Source organism: Geotrypetes seraphini, chromosome 3 (assembly GCF_902459505.1).
Source record: "Geotrypetes seraphini chromosome 3, aGeoSer1.1, whole genome shotgun sequence".
Taxonomy (NCBI): domain Eukaryota; kingdom Metazoa; phylum Chordata; class Amphibia; order Gymnophiona; family Dermophiidae; genus Geotrypetes; species Geotrypetes seraphini.
The window spans coordinates 48,531,454-48,550,488 of record NC_047086.1 but is presented as its reverse complement, the minus strand read 5'-3'; the positions used below and the strand labels follow the sequence as shown (position 1 = coordinate 48,550,488).

At 42.5% G+C, this 19,035-nt stretch overlaps 1 protein-coding gene and 1 non-coding gene across 4 annotated transcripts in view; one reads left to right on the top strand and one right to left on the bottom strand.

Annotated features, from left to right (window-relative positions):
• The window catches only part of COL12A1 (collagen type XII alpha 1 chain), a 413,394-nt gene that overhangs the window by 109,076 nt on the left and 285,283 nt on the right, over positions 1 to 19,035 (bottom strand). For all 3 annotated transcript variants that reach the window (XM_033936132.1, XM_033936135.1, XM_033936133.1), the window contains 5 exons: positions 15,779 to 15,925; positions 15,352 to 15,426; positions 8,609 to 8,748; positions 7,234 to 7,357; positions 5,632 to 5,775 (listed from right to left, as the gene is read on the bottom strand). In XM_033936132.1, coding sequence (XP_033792023.1) covers positions 5,632 to 5,775; positions 7,234 to 7,357; positions 8,609 to 8,748; positions 15,352 to 15,426; positions 15,779 to 15,925 — 630 coding nt within the window. The remainder of the gene's footprint in view (positions 1 to 5,631; positions 5,776 to 7,233; positions 7,358 to 8,608; positions 8,749 to 15,351; positions 15,427 to 15,778; positions 15,926 to 19,035) is intronic.
• Positions 5,937 to 6,008, top strand: TRNAC-GCA. Its single transcript has one exon. It is a non-coding gene; the product is annotated as a tRNA-Cys (tRNA).

Below are 19,035 nucleotides of genomic sequence, written 5' to 3'. Positions count from 1 at the left end.
AATTGCTAGTTAGGCACCTAACTTAGTGGGTCCCTACCACTTTCAGGTAGGCGTCTAGCCCGAGGTGCCTGCCAGAAAGTGGGCGTGGTTACAGGTGGATCGTGGGCGGATCTTGGGCGTGTTTTGCAGCTAGGCACCTAAATTGGACTTACATGCCACTAGGCAACTAACTTAGGCAACGGTATTTAGGTCAGGAAAACCCTGGCATAAATAGGGGGAGGGGGGCACCTAAGATTTTTACGCCTATTGGCACCTAAGTCGAATTCAGGCATCGCTAAGCATGATTCTATAAATGGCACCCAACTGAAGACTGACAGCCACTATGTGCTACGTTCCTCAGCGCCTACTTTTTCAGCGCTGCCTGTGGGAACCTCTTTCCAATAGTTATAAAGTTCACCAGGGTATATCTGCAATTCAAGTGCCCCCTAAAGCGCACTATAGGGTTTTACAGTCGATTCTGCTTAAGTGCACGGCCTTCGGACCGGGTCGCCACGTGCACTTAAACGGAGTGTGCACTTAATAGGAGTTGGCGGGGAGGAGGCTGTAGTTAAGCCGGCTCAATTTAAATATGGCGCGTGGACTGCTGGAGCCTAAAGTACAGGAAAGCTATGCCCTGCAGCTTGAGTGGAAGCGGAGCACTCACTTTCCCAGCTGTCCCAGCGCCGTGTGAAGCCTCGCCATTGTGGCCAATGTGTTCTGCCAAATGGCTTTCCTCCCAGTCAGAACGCGATTGCATTTAACCGGAGTGAAGGTAACGTGAAAGAATAGGGGTGGGACCTATGACATCAGTGCGAAGAAGCAGATTGTGTACTTATCCAAAGTGCAAATATCCAGTGTTTACGTCCATTGACTCTAATGTAAAAAAAAAAAACGGGACCATGGAGGTAGGGTACGGATAACTGAAGCGTGCATTAACCAACGTGGATTTAGGTGGAGTCGACTGTACCGGGAAAAACTACAAAACTACAAAAAGGCAATATACAAGTCCCAATTCGTTTCCCCTAATGTCCATTAACGCATGCTAAGCTTTAGTAAAAGGGCCCCTTAGAGTTTATTTCAGATACCCAGTGGCGAAGTGAGGGGGGCGGTCCGCCCCAGGTGCCATGTTGGTGGGGGCGCCGATGCCCCTCCTCCTCTCTGCCTCCCTCCCCCCCACCTCTTCCCATTCCTCCCCTCCAAGTGCGCAACCCCCTTCCATTCCCCCATACCTCTAGTTCAGGGGTGTCAAAGTGCCAGAATCCAGTCGGGTTTTCAGGATTTCCCCCAATGAATATGCATGAGATCTATTTGCATGCACTGCTTTCATTGTATGCTAATAGATCTTATGCATATTCATCGGAGGAAATCCTGAAAACTCGACTGGATTCTGGCCCTCGGGGAGGGACTTTGACACCCCCTGCTCCAGTTGAAGAAGCTGTTTGCGGCGTTGCCGGCAACATGCTCCTCGCGACCGCGTTGGCTCTCCCAGTGACATCACTTCCCGGCGCCGCGCAAAGGAAGCGACACCAGAAAGAGAGCTGACGGGGTCATGAGGAGCACGCTGTTGACCGCCGTGAGCAACAACTTCAACTAGAGGTACGGGGAAAGGGAAGGGGGGTACGCACCGCAGGCAAGATCATGGAAGGAGCGGGGGGGGTGTGGAGATGAGGGTGGGGGAGGGTCCTCTCACCCTCGCTACGCCACTGCAGATACCAGTTTGTTTATTTAACGCAGTGGTTCCCAAACCTGTCCTGGAGGACCCCCAGGCCAGTCGGGTTTTCAAGATAGCCCTAATGAATATGCATGACAGAGATTTGCATATAATGGAGATGCCAGGAATGCAGATCTGCCCCATGCATATTCATTAGGGCTATCTTGAAAACCCGACTGGCCTGGGGGTCCTCCAGGACAGGTTTGGGAACCGCTGATTTAACGTATTATGCCATTTTTTTTGTACTGCAGAATTTCTCTGCTGAATACTTTCTGGCTTGATTTTAAGTCTGTTTGGTGGGTGTGGTTCCTGCTGTGCTTGGTAGTTGGTGGCGTTTCCCCCCCCCCCCCCTCCTGCATTGGATTCTTCCCCTTGAAAAAGAACAGTTGAAACACGATCTGTGTCAAGGAAGTTGAGGGGAGCTTTCAGAAGCATTTGGACTGTTTTGGATGTGGAGTGTGTATGGACTATTTTTTTGGATGCAGTTTTTGGCTTGATTTTCACTGAAGATTCGGGGACTGGGGAACACACAGACAGAACGCCATGGCACATTTAGGGCTCCTTTTACTAAGCTGCGTTGGCGTTTTTAGCGCATGCTAAAATCCGCGCTAGGCGGCTAGAACTAACGCCAGCTCAATGCTGGCATTAGCGTCTAGCGCGCGGGGCAATTTAGCGCATGCTATTCCGCGTGCTAATGTCCTAACGCGGCTTAGTAAAAGGAGCCCTTACTAGTGCCTTCCTGATCAGGAGAGGACATCAGAGAAAACAGCTGAAATAAGTATTTTTCTTACCTTTTAACTCTGTTTATTCATAATTGGAGGTAGGGAGGGCGTGCACTATGATGTACATGTTTAACATCTTTTTAGCCTGTCTATGGTGTTTCTGATGTTGATTTCACTGAGCCCATATTTATATTTATCCTTTTTGTCATTTTTCTGGATGTGTTTTTGAATTTACTTGAATTCTCTTGTTTTTCTGATTTTTTTGTTGAACACGACAAAACAACCAAAAAGCTACTTTAGATGCCACAATCCAAAGTAAAAATGCAAAACCAGAAGCGGATCTTATTAATTGCCAAAATATCATAAAAATAGTAAAGATGTGAAATATATATTATTTTAAATAAATCAGCCCCAAGAGTTTTGGAGGAAGGATCTCAGATACGTTGCTGATGTATACAAGTCGGCTGGAATAGCTGATCCGCCAAAGCAACCGCGTTCAAACCACTGATCCTCCGCCACTTCCATAAAGCTTTTAAATGCGCAAACTGCAACTCTGTATTCTGGGTGTGCAAAACTGCAATTTTTCAGTTGTGCAAAAATAATTTTATAAATAATTTTTAAAAAAAATAATTTTCTGTATATATGCTTATTAAACACTTTTTCCTCATCTTTACTATTTTTATGATTTTCTGGCAATTAATAAGATCCGCTTCTGGTTTTGCTTTTACGTCGCACATTTTGGTATCATTAATTATGTTTAATTTTCATTTGTTTTTATGCTGCGCTCTGCGTTGAGCAATTTCTTGAAAAGGCTGCTTATAAATTGAAGAAATAAGAAATAAGGACACAGCACTGACGTCCAAGAAGGTAAGGCCGGCCTGCACGGAAGAGCTATAGATAAACCAAAGAGTTCAATGAGCAAGGGGAGGCTGCAATTATTTTGTGCATGCATGTATTTACTTATGTAATTGTTTTTGCAATAACCTGACCTGGGTGGCTGTGGGGATCATTGGAAAGCTTAGTAATATGACAAAAAGGCCAAGTATTCAAAAATTAATGTTGAGGTCTGAAATGGTCAACTAGGGCTGACTAAACTGATTAGAACGTCTCTCGTATGAGGAAAGGCTTGGAGAAGAAACAGCTGAGGGAGGGTTTGATGGAAGTCTACAAAATCATGTGTGGAGTGAGTATGTGTGAATTGATTGTTTACTCTTTCAAAAAACGCAGACAGAATAAGGGGGGGCATGCTGTGAAGTTATCCGGTAATACTTTGAAAACAAAGAGGAGAAAATAATTTTCACTCAGTGAATGCTAAGTTCTAGAACTTGTTGCCAGAGGTTGTGGCTATAACAATTTGTATATTTGAGTTTGAAAAAGGTTTATACAAGTTCCCGGAGGAAAAACCCCGTAATCTGCTATAGCAGTGTCCCGCAAACTTTTCCAGCCGGCAGCACACTAAATACAGTGCCTCGATCGGAAGGCAACTGGAAGTCGATGCGATGATGTCACGCACATGCGTGACGTCATCACGTCAACATCCGTGGAGGTGCGTCTTGCCGCGACCCTGCCGTTACAGGGATCCGGGAGGTGCAGGGAGAAGAGGAGAGACGCCAGCCAGGAGGAGAGTAGTTCACGCCGGCTGATTTCCTACAGGATGCGTCTCTCGCCGCGAAAAGCACATCCTGTAGGCAGGCAGCCGGCATGGACAACTCTTCTCCTCACCAGTGTGTCGTGGAACGCCAAAAATCTCAGGAGGCACACAGTTTGCGATACACTGTGCTATAGGGATAGACATGGATCAAGCCACTGCTTGCCCTGGGCTCAGTAGCATGGAATCTTTGTACTTCTGGGGATTCTGCCAAGTATTTGTGACCCGGAATGACCACTGTTGAAAGCAGGATACTGGGCCAGATGGACCTTTGGTCTCATCCAGTATAGATAATTGTATGTTTCTTTTGTGCTCATGTCCTTAAATTAAATGATAACGCAAGCCTCATTATTCTCTGTGGGAGCTATTAACTAACTCTGCAATTATCTCGAATTTAATTCATTAATGTGCATTACCCCATGTTAACTCATTAATGCAATCTAGCAAAGGAGATCCCTGAAGACGTGAACGAAACTCCGCTGGAGTAGGACAGCAATGGAGTTAATTGTCTGATGGTATTAGGGGTTCATAAGAAAGTTTTTTAACTTTTCACATTTGGGGCGGGGGGGGGGGGGGGGTGGAAGCACATATTAAGGACCTGACTTGGAAGCAGCATCGCGCTTTGATTGGATCAGATAAGTGGTTTTCACTTTTTGAACTATAGAAATTCTGATTTTGTTTGCTATTAACATCAGGTGGGAACACAATTATGCGATGATGGGGTTCCCCTCATTCCAATATTTGGTCCGAAGTTTTCACTTATGACCTGGGTGGTGGTGTACTGAGCACATTGTACAAAACAAAACAAAAAAAATGTAAGCAGAATTTTGATATTGTTTGCTACACTGCTTGTGAATTTAGCACAATTTGAATTTAAAGTTTTAATAATACAATTGGTAACTATAAGTTATTACTATACAGCAGACCCTCAATGTTCGCGGGGGTTAGGGGTAGAACCGGCCCGCGAATATTGAACTATCACAGATAACTTTCAGGGCTAGCTCTGACCCACCCCCACCTCCCTCCTGGACCTTCCTCAGACCTTACCTGGTGGTCTAGCGGCGACGCGGGGCAGGATCGATCGTCTGATGCTCCTGCCTCATGCAGAGCCGTCATCAAAATGGCTGCCGTGAGTTCTCATTGTAGTCTCGCGACCACAACGGGAACTCACGGCAGCCATTTTGATGTCGGCTCTGCACGAGTCAGGAGCATAGGACAATCGATCCTGCCCCGAGTCGCCGCTAGACCACCAGGTAAGGTCTGGGGAAGGTCCAGGATGCAGCGTTTCTTTATAAAAAACAAAAAATTGCGAATAACTGAATCCGCGGTTACTGAAACTGCAGATTTGGAGGGATCTGTACTCAGCATTTTGAGAATATAATTTACTATAACTGGAATGCTGATAGGTTTATATTTTTTAAAAGTCGCAAATATTTGAGTTAGCTGGTAAAGTAGAATCAAAGTGTTGGTAATGATAAAAGAAAACAATTGAAAACAGAATCACTAAACAGATGAATCTTGTAATCAAAGGAATAATCATTAAAATGAACTAGCCCACCCCTGCTGCTCACCATATTGCTGTATATCGAGTGCGGCTTTCTTCACCTCATCCTGTGACCGACCGTCTGTTACAACCACCAGCACTTTGGGAACATTCCTCCTCATGCCATTTTCAGGGGTCAGGACTCTCTCCCGGATGTACTTCAAGGCTTTCCCTGCAAGTTGGCGTGCAAGAGAAGCTCGAATGGGACAATTCCACTGCTGTGTGATCAATTTACATTCCAAAATATCACCATCTACCTATCAGGTTGAAAATGGTCTTACTTGAGCCTGGAAACAATTTCTGAAGGCAATTTCTACTGGCATCTAAGTCTGTGGGGGCATAGCTCAGTGGTAGAGCATTTGACTGCAGATCAAAAGGTTCCTGGTTCAAATCCAGATGCCTTCTTGCACATACATGAGTTCCTCTTTACTAGTCAAGCTCTGGAACGTGTTGCCAGAGGTTGTGGTAAGAGCGGATAGCGTAGCTGGTTTTAAGAAAGGTTTGGACAAGTTCCTGGAGGAAAAGTCCATAATCTCTTATTGAGAAAGACCTGGGGGAAGCCACTGCTTGCTCTGGATCGGTAGCATAGAATGCTGCTACTATTTGGGGGGTTTTAAGTATAAAAACAAAGGTCTAAGGATATTCAATAAATCACTTTTATCTTATAATATTAAGCATAATCAAATGCCATCAAAATTCATAATTGTAACCCATTTTGCTGAAGTAAACTTTCTAAAGCTTTAAAAACAATCACATTATCCCCCGATGAAGGTCTGGTGAGATTGAAACGCTCTTGAAAAAGCAGAGCGTCGGGCATTTCATTACAATAGAACCAATACTGGGATTTGCGTTTCTGCCATATAAGATGAGTGTTGCTGTTAAAAATCTAAAAAAGTAAAAATTCCATGTATAAACGTAACACTCAGGATGTACATACACACACATAGATTTTTTTAGATTTGATCATGAACATAAAATGCTACACGGATATAAGGGATGAGATGGATGTAGTGATATAAATGATTATAAATTGAACAGAATGTGGACTTGGGATAACCTATGTTATGTGAGGTCCTATGCACTGAGAATTTCTCATATTATACCAATGCCAGGAAGTTCGTCTTCGCCCAAAGGGTGGTGGACACCTAGAATGCGCTCCCAGAGGGTGTGATAGGACAGAGTACAGTTTTGGGGTTCAAGAAGGGATTAGATAATTTCCTGAAGGAAAAGGGGATAGAAGGGTATAGATAGAGGATTACTATACAGGTCCTGGAGCTGATGGGCCGCCGCGTGAGCCCTCTGGTCCATCATGGCCAGCTTATGTTCTTATATGGCACTGCTTATGTTTTTATATGATATATCACCCTCCTAGTATATTAACCACTTGGGGACCAATTAACATACGTGATTGTTTTCAATGCTTTAGAAAGTTTTTAATATCCTTAGACCTTTATTTCTATACTTGGATTGGATATAGACTATAAAGATCCGTCCTATTGTATAGTTTGATTTACTATTTGGGTTTTTGCCAGGAACTGGTGACCTGCATTAGCCACTGTGAGGATGGGCTATTCTTATGTTCTAATTTACACTTTCACGCATGGTTAACACTTGTAATGAGGAAGATCACCTGTTTTTGTGTTGCCTCCTCTGTACCGAATATTCTGAATTGCTCCCAGGGCCAAGGCTTTGTCAGCATAAGTATTCAGTTTAAATTCAGACTGTGCTTCATCACTGAACTGTACAAAAGAGACCTGAAAAGAGAAACATTGCCACGTCAATCAGGTATCTTCTAATTCATTACTGGGACTTTGAATCTAATATGAATGATACAAAAAAAAAAGTTACAAAGACTAGGGGACACTCGATGAAGTTACAGGGAAATACTTTTAAAACCAATAAGAGGAAATATTTTTTCACTCAGTAAATAGTTAAGCTCTGGGACGTGTTGCCAGAGGTTGTGATAAGAGCAGATAGCGTAGTTGGTTTTAAGAAAGGTTTGGACAAGTTCCTGGAGGAAAAGTCCATAGTCTGTTATTGAGAAAAACAGGGGGGTGGGGGGGAAGCCACTTAGCTTATAATACAGTTGTCATGAATTCTGAAGCAATTCCATTTAGATGGTGATATTTAGATCCATGATATTGTGTCATATGCCTTCGCAATGGAGTAAATAGTTTTCTCCCCTAAGAGTTTATTTGGTGACGGGTCAAAAGTGCGCGAGGCTTGGACGAGCTGACATTACAGCGCAGACAATTCGGCGCAAGAACCCAGCGCGTCACCTAAAAAGTTACTTTTTAAAGAGCTCCGACGGGGGATGTGGGGGAAACCCCCCCGCACTTTACTTCATACTCTTTGCGCTGCCGTTGGAGGGGTGTGGGGGGTGCAACCCCTCACGTTATAGAGAAAACTTAACTTTTTCTTACAAAATCGGGAAAAAGTTAAGTTTACTCTATAATAGAGGGTTCCAACCCTCCCCCCACAACGGCAGCGCAAAGAGTATGAAGTAAACTGGGGGGGGGGTTCCCCACTCACACCCATTTCTCTTTAAATCACTCCAATAAGCCCACTGAGTGCAGTTATTCACATATCCTACTGTCAAACTGTGTCGTTTGAAGAGATTTCTCGAGAGAACTCTCTCTTTCCAGGCAGCCAAAATGAACGCCTGGTTTGGCAAAATCATGCCAGGAGTCTCATCCTATTATTTTTATAGAAAACTATTAAAGACACAATTATTTGACAAATTTGTAACCCAAGCTTCCGAATTGCTTTTTAAATATAACATGTATTGTGTACATTCTAGAAATTGATGTATCTTTTTAAACTGCATATTCGCTGGATGTTCAGCCTTATCTGCTGTGAATCGCCGTGGTCTGGCGGTATATAAGAATAAATTATTATTAGGGCCTTAGTGTATGCTAATTGTTAGTGCATAATAAATTAATTAGCGCCCCTTTATGAATTCCACCCTCTATAATGTGGTTGCAGGGGAACAAAGATTGGCATACCTGAACTCCACTGGGATTGATTACATCAAAAGCTCCGATGGTATTGAACACGAACTGTCGCACTTTGTTGAAGCTTTCATCACCGATACTCCAGGAGGCATCGATAAGGAACACAATATCTGCTTTGGCTCCTTTGCATACTGAAACATGAAAGGCGCTCAGTGAACCTGAGGTACCTAAGAACTGTTGCGAAGTCCGTAAAACTCCCCTCCCACCTACCACTTTTTTTTTTTAAATCTGCAATCCCCTTCCCAACAAAGTTTTTAGGGGAATGAAAGGGCCATTCCTTTAGTATATTGAAACACAGAATTATAATTTACATTTGCCACAACTTACGCACATTATTAATTTTGAGCACTCATAAAAGGTTTCAGGAGGTGTGGAGGCCATTAATAGACTATTATAATGATTAAGGTTAATTTACTATTCTTTTTCCTTATGTGATAATTTGTAGAATTGGGGGGGGGGAGGATATGATAATCTAAATACATATCTGCATATTTTAACTGATTAATACACATAGGAATTATAATATAATATGTATGGATGGATATGGAAGGGGGTGGGGAAAAATTTTTTTGGAAATATATTGTTATGGAATTTCAAGTGATATTGTAATATTATGAGTTATATTTATTGTACACTTGTTTTTGTTTTCCTGCATAATTAAGCGTGCAGCAAGAGCTCCTGTTTTCACAGTCTTTGTCAATAGGTTTGCTGGTGTGTGCTGTCCTTCGGCCTGGGCCTTGGCTTCTCAGCCCACCCATATTTTATGGCCTGCTGCTATTTAGCAGGGGGCTTTCTCACCTTTTCCAGTATATTTTATTGCTCTTTACTTCTTTCTCTCTTTATTGGTATTTCACTGATATTTATCACTCCTGTTCTATTTACTACAGATATGTATGCAGTTTCTGATGGGTATTTCATTCCATATATTTTATATGCAGACAATTATCAGATTCTTTTTATTATCGCCAAATGTCATTATCAATAACATCTTTGAATGTCAAGGGTGTTAATAATGTAATAAAACAACCGAAGTTAATGTCATATTTGGATGATATTAAATCTGATGTTATTCTGCTACAGGAAACTCATCTTAATTCTGCTGACTCTGCCAAGTTTACCAAACGTGGTTTTCTTCCTCCCCTTTTCTCCCCTGCTGAGGATGGTAAGAATGGTGTCATTACTCTGGTGAGACAACATCCCTCCATTTCCACACTTTTTAGCTCTCATGATACACATGGTAGATGGGTAAGTGCTAAGCTTTCTATTTCCAATCATGCATTGCGAATTATTAACATCTATGCACCTAATATTGATTCTCCAGATTTCTTTCATAATATCGCCAACCATGTATTGCAGGATCCAGATACTCCCGTAATAATAGGGGGGGATTTTAACCTCATTTTGGACCCTAGTAGGGACCGGAAATCGCACGCCCCCTATAAAAAATCAAAATCATGGTATGCATTGCATGATATTATGACTCAGTTACAACTAACAGATCCTTGGAGAATCCACCATAGGGATGATGAACAATTTACATTCTTTTCTGCCCCCCATGCCACATACTCCAGGATTGATTATTTCCTTGTCAGCACATCTATCTTAACACACATTCTTTCATCTGACATTCACTCCATAACTGTTTCAGATCATGCTGCCATTACAATAAATTGCACACATTTCTCCCTAGAACCTCGCAGTAAGCAATGGCGGTTTAATTCTTCACTCCTTGCTGAGGACCATTTTTCGGATTGCATTAGTGCTGCCATTGAAGAATTTTTCAAATTCAACATTCCCACACATACTAATTGGATTGTTACCTGGGACGCCTTTAAGGCATTTATTCGTGGCACTATTATTCAATTCTCAGCCAAACTTCATTCTTCTCAGAAAACTGCACAACGGGATCTGGAATCCCGCATTCGTTTGGCTGAGTCCATCCATATCTCTGATACATCTAATATACAAGCTCTAACTGATCTTCACAATCTTAAATTGCAATACAACTCTCTTTTAAGCTCCTCTGCTGCCAACTCTGTTTTTGTTCAAGCATCCACATATTACGCCGACAATAATAAACCGGGTCATCTACTTGCAAACTATCTGAAAAAATCTCAAGATAAGATTACCATATCTTCTATTAAAGATGTATCTGGGCAGTTATCTACAGACTATTCCTCCATCTCTTCTGCCTTCCATGATTTTTATCAACAACTATATTCATCAGAAACCTCCCCCTCTATTCCTCAGCTTACCTCATTTTTATCTTTTCCCCATCCTTCACTCTTACCTACCGAGACGTCTCCTCTCTCCTCTTCCTTCTCTGCTCAGGAACTCCTGGACGCCATTAACTCTCTAAATTCGAATAAATCACCAGGCCCCGATGGCATTACTGTTGAGTTTTACAAGGCCTTTCTTCCTACTCTGCTTCCACATTTGCTATCTTTCTTTCAGTTTCTCTGCAATCAGGGCGATTCTTCAGGCTCCTTTACAGAGGCTACCCTTATTGTGTTTCCCAAACCCGGCAAAGACCCCCAAGATGTCAAAAACTATAGACCTATCTCTCTAATTAATGTGGATGCTAAAATCTTTGCTAAAATTCTTGCTACCCGGCTCCAATCTGTTCTTCCATCTCTTATCTCCCCTGATCAATCTGGCTTTATCCATAACCGATACTCCTCCAATAATACCCGCCTTTTGTCACATATCATCCACCACACTACATCTCATCCAGACAGACTCTTGATTATGGCCCTCGATGCTGAAAAGGCCTTTGATCGCCTAGAATGGCATTTTCTTTTTCATATTCTCCGTTGGTATGGATTCCCAGATCCTTTTATTGATATGATCAAAGTTCTATATTCCCACCCGACGACTCGGATTATGATTAATGGCCGTACCTCGCAACCTTTCTATCCATCCCGTGGCACCAGACAAGGATGTCCCCTATCCCCATTACTTTTTAATCTCGCTCTGGAGCCGTTATTAGCGGCTATCAGACACGACCATAGAATTAATGGCTTCCAGTCTGACCAATTTTCAGTTAAACTCTCGGCCTATGCAGACGATATCCTGCTCTACATCACCCCGGACTCTCTTTCTCCTGTTCTTGAACAAATTAGACAGTACTCAGCCATATCTGGCTATAAACTAAACATCACTAAATCAGAAATACTTCCGCTAAATTGCATCGATGTCCAAACTGATGCAATTAACTCTGGCTTCATATGGTCCCCTACCAAAATTAAATACCTTGGTTTATTCTTTGGTCCTACTCTCGAATCCACATTGAAACTTAATTCTGATTTCATCTTCTCTATCATTCACACTTGTACTTCCAAATGGTCCCCCCTCAACCTCTCCTGGTGGGGCAGACTTTCTACAATACGAATGATGATAACTCCCAAAATAAATTATGTTCTCAGTATGCTTCCATGTCTTTTTTCTCCCTCCGTCTATTCTCGTATTGAGCGTCTCCTTTCTTCCTTTTTGTGGCACAACAAACAGCCCCGGATTGCCTTGCGTAAATTAAAGTGTCCTCGGGACCAGGGAGGTGTCAACTTCCCTAGCTTTCGGGAATACCATTATGCTTTTCTATTATCTCAAGGCTCCCTATGGTCTAATCTTTTCCTCATAAGCACACCGCCCACGTGGTTATCCTTAGAGCATTCTTTACTCGATCCGTACATCATGCAACATGCACCTGCCATTCCTCTGCCTTCAGAGGCCAAACGCAATCCGATTTTACATAGTACTTGGCAAACACTTAACCATATTGACTCCATCTCAGAGAACAAATTAGCTGATTCATTAGCGGCACCTATTTGGCATAATCCCAAACTTAAAATTGACAATTCCGTGGTACTTTGGAAATCTTGGCAACAGCAAGGTCTCTGTACTATTGCGCATCTTATCAACGCGAATAAATGGATTACCTTCTCGGACATTATGGCAAAATTCCATATCCCTCCCACCCAATATTTTAATTGGATTCAGCTGCATCATTGTCTTACTGCGAGGTTCTCATCTCCCGCATCCTTGCATACTACTCCTGACCTCCACTCAAAGATACAACTTTTCTCTGCTTCCAAAGGTCAATCTTCAAATTGGTACAAGTATATGCAGGCAAAATCATATCCTTTCCTCGTCGAATCCATCTCTAAATGGGATCCGATGTTGCAATCCCCTATTACCGAGCAATTATGGTTGGCGTTATGGCCCAGATTATTTAAATCCCTTCACTCAGCCTCTCATAGACAAACAGCTCTTTTCCTCTATCATAGAGCCTTCTGGACTCCTATTAAATCAGCCAAAATAATGAAGTCCTCAGTTAACTCTTGCTGGTCTTGCAAAGCATCTGAAGGCTCCTTGCGGCATATGCTCTATGATTGCCCCCATTTGCAAATTTTCTGGAATTCGATCTGGCACACGATTTCTACAATTTTCTCTATCACTGATCCTTTCTCATTTGATATTTTGATTCTGGGTTCCTCGGCACTCACTGCCCATCTATCTGTGTATCATGACCTCCTTTTTACCCTTTTATTAATTCTAGCCATTCAACTTATTTTACATAATTGGAAAGATTTTACAAAATTAGATTATAACCAATGGTGGAATTCAATGTGCCTCCACAATAAATTTGAACGACATATGGCTGACCGCCATAAATCTAGAGCGACTTTTGATAAAACTTGGTCGATTCTGGCAAACATCAGCACTTAGACCCTTGACCATAAACCGGATCATTTACCTATAGTATTCTGGTTTGATCTTTCCTTTATTTTCTCTTTATTTTATTTCATACTATTTTGTCATTGTCTGCTGACGATATACAGTCACACGTGTACTGTTTTAGCGTGGACTATATTGTATCTTATCTCTCTCGATTTACTCCCTTCACTATCCCATACGAAGTTTGTTCCTCATAGTAGATGACGGCAGATAACGACCCGAATGGTCCATCCAGTCTGCCTAACCTGATTCAATTTAAATTTTTTTTTTTTTTTTCTTCTTAGCTATTTCTGGGCGAGAATCCAAAGCTTTACCCGGTACTGTGCTTGGGTTCCAATTGCCGAAATCTCTGTTAAGACTTATAGTAACATAGTAGATGACGGCTTATAGGCTTTTATGATGTGCATACTAACATGATTGATATACTGTTTACTGTTCATTTATCTTGTTATTGCCACTTCTTTATTATGCAATTGGATATACTGGATGGGTGTCATCACCCGGTTTATAACCTGTGCTTCCTTGGAAGCTCTTCTTTTTGCACTTCAGTTTTTTTAATGTTTTCCAAAAACCAATAAAAAAAATTTTTTCAACTGAAAAAAAAGAATATATTTTGACATCAAGTCCTTTGATGATTACAAAATGTACCTTATGATATTTTTATTAGTGAACGTGGCAACTGGAAAGTTTGTCTCTTTCCCTGCCCCGTCCTTGCGATCTCTGTCTCCACCCCTGCAAACTCTTAGGAGTTGGAAGGTTTTGTGTGCTGACTCCACAGCCCTGATTTTGACTTCATGCTTCAGAGCCTAAGGCCAGACAACAGCATTCTTCAACTATTAATATTTTGCAATGCATGACTACTGAGGCACGGATGCCAGGGCAGGGATCTAACCAGTCTCGCAGCCTGGGCATTCACCATGCTTTGGACTAACTAGCTCTTGAGTCCTGATTGGCAGCAAGCTGTGAGGCGGGCCCACTTACTCCTCAGCATTCACTCTTTATGACATCATTAGGGAGAAACCCCCCCCCCCAGACCTCTTTGATTCACACTCTGCCACATGCAAAGATAGCAACACTCTGGTTTTGTAAACCTCCTGATGCGCCACCAATAAGTCTAAGATACACTGTCCCCACTCACATTGTGATGACCAAGACCGCTGGTCTCGAACCATGCCTGGCACTAGGGTGGCACATCAATCGCGCGCAGGTCAATGGTACGCCGACACAGGACTAAACTAAACTAAACTAAACCTTGGGTTTATATACCGCATCTTCTCCACAAACGTGGAGCTCGGCACGGTTTACAGGGGTTGGGACAGATAGGAACTCCAATGGAATTATAGAAGTATAAAGTTTTCAGTGAATTAGGGGGTTCCCCCTCCCAAACGGGATCGCGACCACTTACAAGTGTATTGGAGGGGTTCCACCCCCCTCAAAATGCTCCCACTAAGCCGTAAAATGGTAAACCGCTGGATTTGGCAGCGCACAATCGTCCTGGTGCAGGTGTCGGCGTGCCACTGACATGCGCGCTTTAGTTACGGAACCAGCACTAGATATGTCTGATATAAATTATAACTGTGCTGTTGCCTTTTTTTAATATTGGGCTATATTTCCTTCTCTGTTCTCTACATCTAGCGAGATCATATTAGCACAGTGCAAAGTAGTGACACAGCCAGAGTCAATGCCTGGAGAGCACAACTAGGGCAATTGCCCTAAGCCCCCATGCCGCAGGGGGGCCCCCAAGTCTGTCCAAAATGGAAGAAGAAGCAGCCCGCAGCCAAGTATTGGGGGTCACCTCCCTAATTTCTGCAGTGGGCCCCAGCATGAATAACACCAGTCTTGCACACAGCCAATATTTGGGATACCAGAAGTGTGAGGGGGGAAGAGCGATGCTATGTCGCCATTAAAGATATTTTGCTCAGTAAGACAGCTATGAGTTATTTCAGTGAGTGCAATCGAGAGGTGTGCAAGTGGAAATCGATATCTGGCATTCTACTTACCTTCACGGGCAGGAGGAATGGTAGGAGGAGGAGGTGGCGAGGGAGGTGTAGTCGGTGATTCTGTTGGTTTAATCACTAACATTAAAAAAAACAAAATTAAAATCTCAGTTATAATTCATGCGACAGGGACAGCACGTATTCTGAAATGCATTAAATGACGGAGGAGAGAAAAACAAATAACCACTGATTTCACCGATTTGTGCCTAGCACTTGGTCAACCTGAAAAACCAATTATCAGCTGAAACAGAAATATTTGCAAAAGATATGCCATAACCTCTTCCACTAATTACTCACGCTGCAATTAATGTACATTGAAACTAAACATTAGAGGGTTACGCAGGCAGATGTAGGCTAGTGGTTGAAATACGATATGTCGTACAGTAAAAGTGTAATCCAGATGCTAACAGCTCAGTTCCTTCCCACTTACAAGTACGTTCTTTCACGGGGACTCCGCGGCCCTCCAGGTTAGGGGTCTGAACATAGACGACAACATTGTACTCCGTGTCTGGCGAGAGGCCGTTGAAACAGTAATTGGTTTCCGATGAAGTTACTGTAACTTCTTGACCACGAGATCCTGTAAGGGCAAAGGAACACAATAACGGAGGGTCCATTCACAAAAAAGGAAATATTGAGACTGCATTTCACAAAATATGACGAGAAAAGGTACCCTCTTTGAATGAAGTGGTTTCCGGGAGAATGGTTAAATCAAAGAGATGCAACAGCATGTGTAATTTTACATTGTCTAAACTCTCTCACTAAGGGCTCCTTTTACAAAGGTGCGCTAGCGGTTTTAGCACGCGCTAAAATGTCACGCGCGCTAGCCGCTACTGCCTCCTTTTAAGGAGGCGGTAATTTTTCAGCTAGCGCGCGCTAATCCGGTGCGTGCGCTAAAAACGCTAGCGCACCTTTGTAAAAGGAGCCCTGATCCTATATAGGGTGCCACAATTTAGGTGCTCAAGACTATTGTTTTCCTTCAGGCCTATGGGGTCTTCATGGGCGTACCCACTGTCTAACAGTCTTGGTCCAGTGTTTTTGTTAATTATCACTAACTGTTCATTGTCTATTTTTTCATTTAATGCTATGTATGTCTGTTGTAAACCACCTAGAATTTTGGATAGTGTGGAATAGAAATGTAGAAAATAAATAAATAAATGGAAGTTAGGTGTACAAACAGGAGGGTAAATGACAGTTAGGCCTATGGACTTCTCTTTTAGGAATTTATCCAAACCTTTTTTAAACCCTGCTAAGCTAACTGATTTCATCACATTCTCTGACAACAAATTTCTGAATTTAATTACACATTGCGTGAAAAAATATTTTCTCTGGTTTGTTTTAAATCTACTGCTTAGTAGCTTCATCACAAGCCTCCGTAGTCCTAGCATTTTTGGAAAGAGTGAACAAGCATTTCACATCTACCCTTTCCACTACACCCAGTATTTTATAGACCTCTGTCATATCACACCTGAGCCATCTCTTTCCCAAGCTGAAGAGCCCTAGCTGCTTTAGCCTTTCCTCATAGGGAAGTCTTCCCAAACCTTTTATCATTTTGGTCGCCCTTCTCTGTACCTTTTTTTAATTCCGCTATATCTTTTTCGAGATATGGCAACCAGAACTGCACACGGTATTCAAGTTGCGGCCATACCATAGAGCGATACAAGGACATTATAACATTTTCATCTTTGTTTTCCATTCCTTTTCTGATAATTCCTAACACTGAGCTGAGGGTTTCAATGTATCCTCAACAATGACACCTAGATCCTTTTCCCGGGCACTGACTCCTAACCCAGAACCCAGCATCGCATAGCTATTGCTCAGTTTCCTCTTTCCCACATGCATCACTTTGCACTTGCCCACACATTAAATGTCATCTGCCAATTTGATGCCCAGTTTTCCACTCTCACAAGGTCAACGTGCAATTTTTCAAAATCCTCTTGCGATTTAACAACTAGATCATTGATAAATTTGTTAAAAAGCTGCGGTCCATACAAAGACACCTGAGGAACCCCACTATTAAGAACATAAGAGCATAAGAATAACCTTATTGGGTCAGACCAATGGTCCATCAAGCCCAGTAGCTCGTTCTCACGGTGTCCAATCCAGGTCACTAGTACCTGGTCAAAATACAAGGAGTAGCAACATTCCATCATCTCAAAGAACAGCAATGAGAGCAACATTCCAGAGCTGAGATTGTGATGTCATAATGCCTCATTCCACAGTGCCTCAGAGCCAAATTCATCAGTGATGTTACAATGGCTTAATTGTCCTATACTTGGCTCATGTAAAAACATAAGAATAGCCTTACTGGGTCAGACCAATGGTCCACCAAGCCCAGTAGCCCGTTCTCACGGTGGCCAATCCAGGTCTCTAGTAGCTGGCCAAAACCCATGGAGTAGCAACATTCCATCATCTCAAAAAATAGCAAGATTCCAGAACCCCAATGAGAGCAACATTCCAGAGCTGAGATTGTGATGTCATAATGCCTCATTCCACAGTGCCTCAGAGCCAACCTCATCAGTGATGTCACAATGGCTTAATTGTCCTATACTTGGCTCATGTAAAAACATAAGAATAGCCTTACTGGGTCAGATCAATGGTCCATCAAGCCCAGTAGCCCGTTCTCACGGTGGCCAATCCAGGTCAGTAGTACCTGGCCAAAACCCAAGGAGTAGCAACATTCCATGCTACCGATCCAGGGCGAGCATTGAGAATGTCGACCATTTAAACCCACTCTCTGTTTTCTGTCTTTCAACCAGTTCTCAAGCCATCAAAGGACATTAACTCCTAGCCCATGACTTTCTAATTTCCTCGGAAGTCTTTCATGAGGAACTTTGCCAAATGCCTCATCCTGTATACTGTAAGTTGGTTGGCTAAGCGCCAATATTTAGGCGCTAATATTAACCCCTGCCTTTTATATGGTGAAAAGCATTGGCACTTGAATGTTAACACCCAAAAGCAAGCCTAGGCTCTATTCTAAAACAGAATGCCATCTTAGCGCGTAGATTTGGGGGTGCCTATTTTTCAGCACCTTTTACAGAATTATTCCCTTCTGTATTGTTTTATGCAGAAAAAGTAAAAGTATACTTGTAGTTATGACTTAATCATTGCTGCAAACCCTGTGTAGAATGTGCACGGTATTTGCACCAAAGCAGCTACTTTCACTGTTGCCTTTTTCAGTAATGCTTTTTTAGGGGTGGGGCTATTTTTTAAAGGCAGATACGCACACACCCCACCCCCAAAATGCTGCATACCAGTCTGTCAAGAAAAAGTGATTAAACTTGTATTCAATGAAATCCGCCAATCAAAACACCATTTCTATCAATGTTTTTACCTTCAGAGACTTGGACCTTAGAATACAGATTTCTTGTAGCCAGCTAGTCTTGGTTTGGAAAAATTAACAGAATGCAAGATGGCAGGTAAAGATTAAATGGCCCATCTTCTCTGCTCAATACAGAGTCTAGACTAGAGCTGTAACAGCTACTTTGTGCTGGTGGCCTCCACCACCCACCGTGTCTTCTTAGAAAAATAATTGTTTCACTGCTGTTTTAAGATGAAGAATGAAATGCTTGGTTTCCATCCTCTTGACATTCGGGAATCCTCTGTGGACAGCCCACTCCTTTTTAAATTACATCACCATTTTTCTCTCCACCGCCACCTCCACTGGGAGGGCATTCCATGCATCTTTCT